At 44.0% G+C, this 12,156-nt stretch overlaps 1 protein-coding gene across 1 annotated transcript in view; it reads right to left on the bottom strand.

Annotated features, from left to right (window-relative positions):
• LOC121858854 (sodium-dependent serotonin transporter-like) overlaps positions 1-12,156 on the bottom strand; it is a gene marked incomplete at its 3' end in the record, with an annotated part of 66,000 nt that overhangs the window by 32,197 nt on the left and 21,647 nt on the right. The window contains 2 exon segments of the mRNA XM_042355511.1: positions 3,601-3,735; positions 4,298-4,436. Of these exon segments, the coding sequence (XP_042211445.1) occupies positions 3,601-3,735; positions 4,298-4,436 (274 nt within the window).

Raw genomic sequence — 12,156 nt, 5'->3', positions numbered from 1 at the left:
AGCACCAGGAGTCATTTTATTTAAAACACACGACGGAATCTCCTCTACTGTTGTCTCAACAATTCACCTAATGCTGATTTTAACTAACTTAACCCAATCAAGATTAATCGAACCTCATCTAACCTAATCTCACTTAACCTAAGCTAAGCTAAGCTAAGCTAAACTAAGGTAAGCTAAGCTAAGTTAAGCTAACTTTACTTTTCCTAACAGTAGATGAACTGAAGGTAGCATGGGAAGCGGAGTCAAACCAAACCCAAGGGATTTTTACAAATGTATCAAACTAAAACACGAGACAAGATTGGACCAATACAGTCAGATACAGGCGAGCTAACGGATAACGACGGAAAAATGAGCAATAATCTGAATAGGTATTTTTCAACAGTTTTCACCACTGAAATTTAAACATGATACCCGAGGCACAGACTCTATACAGAGATAGTGGAGAAAATAGATTAAGCGAGATAGTAGTGACTAGTAACGATGTTAGTAAGCAAATAGACAAGCTAAAGCCTAATAAGTCACCAGGTCCCGATGAGATATTTGCCAGAGTATTAAAGGAATGTAAGGAAAAGCTATGCCCTAAGCAAATTTGTTTAGCATGTCATTAAAAACGGGTGAAGTAACAGAATCCTGGAGGATAGCGAATGTGATATCGATTTTCAAAAAGGGAGATAGATCTCTATCCTCAAACTACCGTCCAATCAGTTTAACATAAATTGTAGGCAAATTACTGGCAACAATAATTTCAAACTCTAATCGAAATCACCTGGAGAAGCACAAGTTGGTTAATGATTCCCAATATGGCTTCACAAGTGGGCGTTTATGTCTGACTAATCTATGAACATTCTTTTCAGCTGTTTTCGAATCAGTGGACGACGGACACGATTATGATGTATACATCGACTTTAGCAAAGCCTTCGCCAGAATCCTTCACGAAAGACTAATAGGTAAAGTGAAGGCACATGGAATTGAAGGAGTTATTCTAAAATAGATTTGGGTCTGGTAACAGGACAAGAAACAGAGAGTAAGCATTAACGTCACTAAATCCGATTGGGGTAACGTCACAAGTGGAGTACCCCAAAGCTTAGTGCTTGGACAATTACTATTTATTATATACACATAAACGAAATAGATATAGGCGTAGACAGCAACATAATCAAAATTGCTGAGGACACTAAAATTGGGCGTGTAATTGACTCTGACGAGGACTCCGCAAAACTACAGGAAGATCTAAACAAATGTTTTGAATGATCTGAAAAATGGCAGATGAAATTTAATTTGGACAAATGTAAAATACTTAGTGTAGGTCCAGGAGATGTAAACAGAGAAGCCAGATATCAGATAGAGAAAATCGAATGTGAGAAAGGTTTAGAAGTATTGATAAGTAGGAATCTTAAACCTAGTAAACAATGTGTATTTGCTCGAAACAAGGCTAATAAAGTACTTGGGTTCATACAAAGGAGTGTTAGTTGCATGACTAGCGAGGTTATCCTAAAACTATATCTTGGGCCTGTGAGCTGTGAGACCTCACTTTGATTTTGCAAATCAGTTCTGGTCACCGTACTACAGAATGGGTAATAGAATCCCTAGAAAAAATTAAGAGGAGAATGACAAGACTAATCCTCGGCATTAGAAACCTTGAGTACAGAGACAGGTTAAAGCATCTTAATTTGCACTCCCTCGTGAGACGAAGAGTGAGGGGCGATATGATAGAGGTGTATATATGGAAGTCAGGGCTAAACATAGGTGATATAACAAAGGTAGTGTTACAACCTTCACACCCTCTTCTAGGACTCACTAGAGGATGTATAGTCAGCCCATAGGCCACAGACCCTTACCTTATTTCTGGCTAACAATCTCCTGACAGCTGGCAGGTGTTTATTTTAATACCACTGTTCCCAATAAAACTGGTTTAATCAAAACACAGCTTTAAACGATACAACAATATATATTTAACAACAAAATATAATGAATATGTGCTCTCCATCCATGCACATACAAAAGGCTACAAATCAATTCACTCAGAATAATGTTATCTCCACCAAATACAGTGCTCTCTCACTACTACAATACTCTTTAGATTACATGAATATATTACACTTTAGTTGACACCATAATTATCCATGATTCCCAGATAATAATAGATAAATGTGCACCACACAAGCTTGACCCTCCTATCCTCTTCAACCTGGCTACAGAGTGGACGTCGCCAAATAAAAAATGTTCCAATACTTTCTTGTTTCATCAACATATAATTTCTAATTCTTCTTATGCTTCACACCTGCTTCTTACAGTCTTTCATAACTATCCACAAAATAAAAATGCATTCTACAAAGTTTACATAATGAAACAAATACTATTATACATATTAATATAAAAATAATTAAAATATTTTTAAAAGTCTTTACCATAAGCTTGGAATTTCGATTCTAAAGAAAAACAGAACACAATAGAAACTGAATACAATGGATAACGGAAACAAATATTGAGGGAAAGGGGAGATGACCGTAACAGTACTCAAACTATCCATCCAGGAGCGAGTTCGTAGCAATGGTTTTAAGTTAGACAAATTTAGTTTTAGGCGCGAGATAGGTAACCATTAGGTTGGAAATAGAGTACTGGATGAGTGGAATAAGTTACCAAACATCATCATTCAATCGAATACGCTGGATAGCTTCAGACATAGGTTGGACGGATATATGAACGATAGGGGTTGGGTGTAAACGGGACTGCCCAGTATGTTCTTATGTTATGTTAATTTACTGTAACATAATCTCTTGTAGCGTTATTGCGTTTCATGCTCAGGTAATGTAATATGAGGCCAATCTTCTGGTGATACCAAGTATTTAATAGCTCATAGCTCATGAACCAGTAGGAGTCATCAGTGTCGAAACTCGTGAACCCCAAACTTGACCTGACCTCGCTTCAAGAAGACAATACAGGTCATCAGTGTGAAGGGTCAGGGCTAACTTATAGCTAGTGGTGTCAGGGCCAAGTTAGGCCAAATTAGCTTGACTGAGAGAGTCAGCAGCTGAATGATCAGATCAGGTCAGTTAACGATCGCGTAAGCAAGTGGGCCGGGTGTGTGTGTGTGTGTGTGTGTGTGTGTGTGTGTGTGTGTATTTTGTGTGCGCATTTGTGTGTAAATGTGTGTTTGTGCGTTAGCGAGCGCGCGTTTTTTGTGTGTACGTGTGTGTGCTTTGTGTGCGCATTTATGTGTGTGTGTGTGTGTGCTTTGTGTGCACATTTGTGAGTGTGTGTGTGTGTGTGTGTGTGTGTGTGTTTGCTTTGTGTGCACATTTGTGAGTGTGTGTGTGAGTGTGTGTGCTTTGTGTGCACATTTGTGAGTGTGTGTGTGTGGTTTAAAACCAATACTGTATAAAACATCTCGTGCCTAATCACACAATTCTTCAGCACTTTCTTCAGTATAGTGAGGATTCAACGCTTCAGTAGTTAGTTAGTTCGCTTATATATAATTCCGACATTTATCACCTGTTATTCCCCTTATATAATGGCAAAGTTAACACCTAGCCAAACCCAACTTAACGTAACGTCAACTAATGTAATCAAAGCGTGATACTGTTCCTGAATGACACTCACCTTTAAGCATGGGACAGATGCGGCGCCAGATAGTGAGACATCCATTGCGGTGGTACTGACCAAGAGCCAACTCCATGAAGAATAACGGCAGACCTCCAAACACCAACATGATCCCGTAGGGCACCAAGAACGCTCCTGTGGGACGCCGGGGGAAGACTTTTATTAGTTAGTGAGAGAGAGAGAGAGAGAGAGAGAGAGAGAGAGAGAGAGAGGGATATTATTATATATTTCAAAAGCAAAGCTAAACATATACAACACATGTATATAACACCTTTATAAACATTTATTTAACCAAACACCCCCCCCCCCAAGCTTTTATAACACACACAAAAAATAAATGTGGCGAAAATATAAATATCTCTCCAACACACCTGAACAGTAGACCTCTGTACCCCGTTTACTCCTCTGTGTATCCCGTTTATTCAAATATACTCTGTATATGCCTCTATACATCACACCAATATCTCTATAAACCCTCATATATGTTTTCTTACATACTCCCAGTCTCCTGTATGCTCCTTTAAGTATGCCAAACCTCCTCTGTTCTAGTAGCAGATGTAGAGGCCTTCTGTAACCTAATCCAGCGTCCCTTGTAGACCTCAATATATCTGTCTTTGCCTCTATACACCCTCGTCTATGCTGTCTAACCCCGTCTATACCTCCTACACTCCTGTATACCCTTCCAAGTATGCCTGACCTCCTCCATTCTGGTAGCAGATGTAAGGGAAACGCCACACGTTGCCAAGGTCGACGGCGAACCCCACCACGGCCAACAGGAACTCAACCTTCTTCCCCCAGGTGTCTCTCTCCGGCTCGCTGCTCGTCCATTTGGCGCACTGTGGGGGCGAGAGATAGAAGGGTGAGATAGCTGGAGATAGAAAGTTAAGATAGACAGAGATAGGTAGCTGTGATAGATGGAGATAGATAGATAAGATAGAAAGAGATAGGTAGACGAGATATATAGAGATAGAAAGGAGAAATAGAGGGATAGAAAAACGAAATAGCCAGAGATAGGAGGGTGAGAGAGATAGAAAAAGAGAAGTGATATCGAGATATATTAGAATGAAATAGGTGAGATAGATAGAGATAGGGGTAGGAAAGCGAGATAGTTAGCGATAGGAAGATGAAATGTATAGATATAGGAAAGTTATATAGATAGAAAAAATCTCTTTAGTCGAGGACATGAAGAGATAGTCCAACTTCTTAGGTCACCTGACTGAAATGAGAGGAAAAACAGCGATGAAAGCCAGTTATAGGTGTGTGTGTGTGTGTGTGTGTGTGTGTGTGTGTGTGTGTGTGTGTGGGTGTGTGTGTGTGTGTGTGTGTGTGTGTGTGTGTGTGTGTGTGTGTGTGTGTGTCTAATTATATCTGGCGAGACAATATAGTGATATTGATCTATGGTTGACGCTAAATTTAACACGAGGTGTGGGAATTTAATTACTGCCCAAATTAAATAGTAATTAGAGTGTATAGCAACAACACACACACACAGACACACACACACACACACACACAGACACACACAGACACACACACATACACACACACACACACTACTACTACTACTACTTTTTTTTTTAATGGCCTCCAGCCTCCTTCAATAGCCACACCTTCGCCGCCATTTTATTACCCTAAAATTAAATATCCTAATACATAAGTAGCTATCCTAGCTGTGTTGATTTAGTTCAGTCGCAGATCTATGCGCCATTCAGTGACTGTTGCCTCATAGTCAATATCTGCAACTGTTGTCGGCTTTGGGGCTGATGCTCTCGTTCCCCTGAGGCAGAGCAAAGCAGACCTAAGGAGAGAGAAGGACAGTCGACATCTTTTCCAGGATGGAAAATAGCTTCTGGGCTGCTGCTTCTGTTCGGATAGCACCTCCGCGAGTCTGACGTAGAAGCATCTTGCACTTGGTCCCATTCAACCAGAGGTTGTGAACACACAAGGAATAAAGCTGCCTTGATCAACGTTCTACATTCTCTCTCCGTATGCCCTTATCTTGTAGTTCTCGTTCCTCCTGTGTGCAGCATCGAGAGCTAAGTTACGGTGACATGCGGCCATGGGATAAAAAATCCTGATGTCGAAGAAGGCTCGCTGTCCCCGCGTCCAGAATCCTCGAGCACTGACGTCAACACGGGCTTCGTTGGATGTGTTTGAAGTCCTATGTTGGAAATTCTCACCGTCCAATGGAAGGAGAATCGGTTCTACTTCGTCAAGCCTCATGCATATGAAGCCCCCTTTCTTGCACACCATGGCGTAATCGACGTCATAGGAAGAGCCACACATGCATTGGGAGGGCAAACCTTCTACTGGCCTACCATACCTTAGAGCATTGGCATCTGTAAATTCTTGTTTATTGAGACTGAAACCATTTGCCCTTATCGGTAACGTAGTTAACCAGTTCGAGGCGCCCACCTCCTGTGCTATAGCTACTTTTTTACTTATTACTTTGGCCGTGCTGTCGTTCTGTCGTAATGGACCTTCGAATCTTGTTTACTTCACTGGTATCCGCCTCCCCTGTTGCGTTCTGAGCTATTATGTGGTCTGTGAGGGCTGCTGTGAGCTTAACTGAGTTTTGATGTTCGGTGGCAGCAATATCCTCTGAATTGGTCAATCCCATTCCTCCCATTCTCGGTGGTAGTGCAAGGAGTGATCTTTCTGCTGGGGTTAAGTGAGGGTGCTTAACTAATTTGGGAATGAAAAAGACGCTGATAGCTTCTTCCAAAGGGTGGAGGAGAGGTCCGATATCAGGGATAGTGCACATCAGGTAATTCCAGCGATGCTTGACTCCATGGGTGAATGCCGCAAAAGCCGCATGTGGCTCTGTGTTAGCAATCTCAGACAGAGCTTGGATTTCCCTAACCCACTCATTCACCTTTCCCATTACGTACTCGGTCTTGAAGTCCGTCGTGCCGATTACTGTGCCTAAGTGTCTATGGCCATCCTTTGTTATTTTGACCTCACTTCCACCGAACACCTCCATTATCCGTTCATAAGGTTCTGGCTTCACAATGAGGAAGGACTTGCTGGCGTTTGGGTGGTACCCTATTTGTGGCCTCGTAATGCTACCAGGTCCCACCACTTTTTTATGTCCTCCACTTTTCCTGCTCCTGTAAGGTCATCAGCGTACGCCACTTGCTTGACCTCAGTTGTTTCAAGTTTTATTGTGTGTTGGAACACAGATAGGCCTATTGCGTACATTGCCATTGCAACAGGGTCCCCCTGCGTTGTTCCCTCGGTTGACTGTGTGATGGTATCACCTCTTAGAGCCTGGTTGATTACTATATAGAGGTCTGATGGGTTCCTATAGGAGTTTTCAACATACATTGCAAAGCTTGGACACTTGATCTTGATGTTGTGCAGTGCGGCCTTGCAGTTTAGTATGTTGAATGAGTTTGAAGCGTCTACCAGGAGAACGGTCTCACTATGACGTTGCTCAAATATCGTTCTCATGGCGTGAATGGCAGCTTCCCCTCCAGCCTGGTGGCCAGCACAAACTTGCAGGTTCCCTGCTACTGCCCTGATATCATCCTTTACCACCTCCATTATGCATTTTCCGATGATCCGCCTCAGCACTTCCCCCACCCCTATAGGCGGGGATGGCCCAATTCAGCGCCGCCAATTCAGCGCCGCCGTTTCAGCGCCAGCCCATTTCAGCGCCAGACTATTCAGCGCCGAGACCTTTCAGCGCCTGTGCGTTCCGTTCAACTCAGAAGCTATCTGTCTTTCATTAACGTGGTATAACACTGTATACTACACTTGATTTATATTATGTTGTATTAAACTTATTAATATTTGGTTAGGTTAGGTTAGGTTAGGTTAGGTTAGGTTAGGTTAAATCAACCAATCCAATAAATATGTATGATTCTTTGAAGAAATTATTGATTTGGTGGCGCTGAAACGGTGGCGCTGAATAGTCTGGCGCTGAAATGGGCTGGCGCTGAAACGGCGGCGCTGAAAAGGCGGCGCTGGAATGGCGGCGCTGAATCGTACCCTACCCCCTATAGGCCTACATCCTGGATTCTTATCCAGGGGAATGAGGTGGCAGGCTGTCAGAGCATGGAGGTGTTGGCAGCACGAAGATGCCAGCTTTCTTGCAAGGATGGCAATGGCAGTGCAGAGATCACTTGTTACGGGGCCAAACTTGTTAGTGCTGAGGATGACTCTCCAACCGTTTGCATCCAGACCTGAAGGGCCGGCACCTCCTCGAGTTTTCAGTGTCTTTTTCACACCATCCCTCCTGTTACTTTTTCGAACAGGACAGCATTTGGTGGGATATAGTCACCCTGGAACCTGATGCCTTCGTCTTCACTTGGAGGGGGATGTTTTTCTTTCAGTTGTTTTAATGTCTCTCTGTTTATTGGCAGAACCCCACCGGAGGATTCCTCTGTGAGAGATCTTACAACCGGAGACACTTTTCCCACACGCATTTTGTTTCCAAACTTTCTTGCAACGTCATCGGTGTTTTGCTTTCCGTCTCCTGTAAATTTTAGTCTCTCCTGCAGTGTTCTTGCTTCATATAGGAGATCATCAAGGGCCCTATTCTGCCACACTGTCAATCTTCTCTTCATTGCTGCCACATTTTCTTTGTGCTTAGTTTTTGTGTGTCCTCTGACAGAATAGATGTCGTATTATTGCCAGTATTAGAAGAGCTAAAGGGGCAAGGAAGCAGTCCTGAGTGTACTCAGTTATGAGGCGAATCATCTCCCGAATCATTTCTTTGGTGGCTGCACACTTGGGTGGTTCAAACAGGTTAGCTGGCGACCCCCTGACAATTTCTGAGTAAGTTTCTTTAACCCATATGTCCGCATTTTCCATCGACATGCCATTCCTCTGTGGTGGCTGTCTCTCATTTACCTCGTGGACATCTGCTACTATTGGAGCAGCGTTTATTGTTACTACATTTTCAGGTTGAGTAGACTCACTGTTATCATTTAGGATATCATCGGGCGGTTGGGTCCCGGCGATATCCACTGAAGCCTCCTGTGTCTGCTCCCTGCCTTGTGGGTTCCGACAATTGTTTCCCTTTCTGCAAACCACACATGGTCGGTTGTTTCTCGCACAATCACAGATTGTGCAATTTTGGTTCTGGCTAGCACAAACGCAACAATGTCTGTTACCCGGCATAGTGTTTCGCACATTGGGCGACAGTTACGTCCGCCTCCGACATCTGCTTTGGTCCCATACAGGAGAAAAAACTAGTTCTTAGGAGGAAAGGGTGGAGAGGTGACAGGCTGGACTGCTGTGTCCGGGAAGTAGGGGCATTTTATTTTATTTTTTTTTTTTTACAGAAAGGAGGTGTGAAAGAAGATTAGAGGTGGGGGAAGGAAGTTATAGTTCGGAAACTGAAAAAGTTTAGGAGGAGGTAAGAGAGGGAGGGCTGACCGCCTAGCTAAGCTAATAGTGTGTTAGGGTTGTGTCATGGGTTAGTTATTGTCTGTCGGTACAGGCACTAGACATCCTACCCTATCCCATACATGGGTGTTTTAAGGGCCTTATTCCATATTCCGCCGACCCTACTGGCGGATGTTGGTCTAGGGAGGTTGTCTATTGCCTGGCCGTGTAGATCGGGGGTGGTAATGGACCTTTTGAGATTTGGTAACTTTTTGGGAACCACGTATGGTTGTTTTCTGTCTGGTGGGAGTCTTTGAAGGAGTTCTTGCTCTGATCATTCTATCTTTTGCCAGATTCTGCTGGCCAGGGTGTGCAGCTGCTGGTTGATAGGTTTCATTCTCAGGTTTCTATGTATCTCGGCTGTGGTTCTGGTGAAGGGGTATCTGTTGCCTAATCTTAGGGCTTCATTTTGAACAACCTGTAATTTTAACATTTGAGTGGTGCTCAAAGTATGAAGAGGTATTGCTGGGTAAGTTAATATCGATGTGATAAATGATGTCACCAGGCGGAGTTATATTTTCTCAGGAAGCGCTTTAAAGCATACGTGTGGCGAGTGGGTGTCTAGGCCACCCCCCGTGGGCGATAATCCACACGTCAGAATGTTACACTGGGAGCAAGAAATTGTCACACCAAACACTTGTTTATATATCCTTGGCAGAAATAAGCACTATTTTTGTGGTCGCATTGATGTAATATTAGTTATATATACTTACTTGGTCGGCCGACACTACATGAAGTGTCCATTACCTGCTGTTACTCGGAATCGAGTTTGACAATCATCCAGCTATGATACAATGATATGAGTTATTAGGTATGTCACCTTCATTGGTAAGTTTTGAGGTGACTAAAGAGGCCGATACGGGACCGACAGAGCTATTCACAGTGCGGGAGGGGCGGTGGCAGCGTCTTTCTGGCGTTGGCACATGTCTGCCTCGGCTTGCAGTCGGGCTAACTCTAAAGCATTGACACCTTCTGGTGTGGTGCTCCTCCAAGCGTTATGATGTGGAGTAATCGTCTCCCAGGTGGGGGCTCGATTTGGCATTTTTCAGGTTTGTCTTTAGACTATCCTTATATCTTTTCAGTTGCCCGCCAGAGTTACGTTTAATATTCGTGAGGTGACTGTAAAGTAGCTGCTTTGGCAGTGTACTGTCGTTCATTCGGGTAACATGGCCAGTCCAGTGTACTTGTTCATGGATAATGATAGTCTAGATGCTCCTACAGTTGGTGTCAGCAAGATACTGGCATTTGTTCTCTTGTCTTCCCAGCGAGCTCGGAGGATGGAACGTAGACTACGTTGGTGAAAGTTTTCAAGTGCCTTGAGGTGCCTCCTGTATGTGACCCATGTTTCACTGCCATATAGAAGGATGGTGAGGACCACTGCTCGATGTACGTGCAACTTTGTAGATAATTTCAGCTCCCTACAGCTGAAGACGCGGTTTCGGAGTCTGCCAAAGGCTTGAGATGCACATCTGATCCGATGCTGAATCTCTTCATCGATATCCGCGGTGGTGGACAGGTGGGTGCCGAGATACAGAAAGTGGGTAACATTAGAGAGGGTAGTACCGTTAAGATGGACAGATGGTAGAGGTGTGTCTGAACCAGGGGCAGGCTGAAAGAGAATCCGAGTCTTACATACATTCACTTCAAGGCCGAAGTGTACACACGCATCTGCGTAGGTGTTCAGGATCTCCTGTAGGTTGCGTTCAGTGTGAGCAACAAGAGTAAGGTTGTCTGCATACTGAAGTCAGTAATGTAAGCTGCCGACACCTCTGTTCTTGCCTGGAGTCGTCTTATGTTGAAAAATCCCTTCAACCGGTACTCGATGTCAACCCTGCCAGCTAAATTGGCGCTAACACGAGTAAAGAAGTCAGCCAAGAAAATGGAAAAGAGAGTTGGTACCAGTACATACCCTTGTTTAAGCCCCGGTTGGATGGGGAAGAACGCATAATGGGTGCCAATGTGCAGGACAGTGCCGTTCATGCCATCGTGGAGTTGCCTCACATACACACACACACACACACACACACACACACACACACACATACAGAACACACACACACACACACACACATACAGACACACACACACACACACACACACACACACACACACACACACACACACACACACACACACACACACACACACATACAGAACACACACACACACACACACACACACACACACACACACACATACAGAACACACACACACACACACACACAGACACACACACACACACACACACACACACACACACACACACACACACACACACACACACACACACACAGAGAACACACACACACACACACACACACACATACAGAACACACACACACACACACACACACACACACACACTACATGTACTACCTTGCTGGCACTCGGAATCGAGTATGACGATCATCCAGCATGATACAATGATACGAGTTATTAAGGATGTCATATTCGTTGATGAGCACTGAGCTGACACGAGAGGCCGATACGGAACCGGAAGGGCCGTCCACAAATATTGCGTGTGTGGAGGGCTACATATAGTGCGGGAAGGGCGGCGGAAGCGTCTTTTCGGAGCTAGCGCTTGTCTACATCGGTATGCAGTCGGGCTAACTGGAAAAGTATTGACAATTTCTCGTGTGGTGCTCCTCCAAGCTTTATTGTGTAGAGTGATTGTCTCCCAGATGATGAGGTCGATTTAGCACTTTTTCAGGTTTATCTTAAGACTATCCTTATACCTTTTTATTTGCCCACCAGCGTTACATTTACCATTCGTTAGGTGACTTTAAAGTAGCTGCTTTGGCAGTGTACTGTCGTTCATGAGGGTAACATGGGCAGTCCAACGTAGTTGTTCATGGATAAGGGCAGCCTCGATGGCCCTACATTTGGTGTCAGCGAGAATACTGTCATTTGTTCTTTTGCCTTAATAGCAAACTAGGAGGATGGAACGTAGACTACGTTGGTGAAAGTTTTCAAGCGCCTTGAGGTGCCTCCTGTATGTGACCCAAGGGTCACAGTCTGCCAAAGGTTTGAGATGTATATCTGATACGATGTTAAATTTCTTCATCGATGTCCGCGGTGGTGGACAGGTGGGAACCAGTGTACTGAAAGTGGGTAACACTAGATGGTAGTACCGTTAATCTGGATGGATGGTGGAGGTGTGGC

The sequence above is a fragment of the Homarus americanus genome, unplaced genomic scaffold (genome assembly GCF_018991925.1).
Source record: "Homarus americanus isolate GMGI-L3 unplaced genomic scaffold, GMGI_Hamer_2.0 scaffold55844, whole genome shotgun sequence".
NCBI classification, from domain to species: Eukaryota; Metazoa; Arthropoda; class Malacostraca; order Decapoda; family Nephropidae; genus Homarus; species Homarus americanus.
This window is presented reverse-complemented; position numbering and strand designations above follow the sequence as displayed.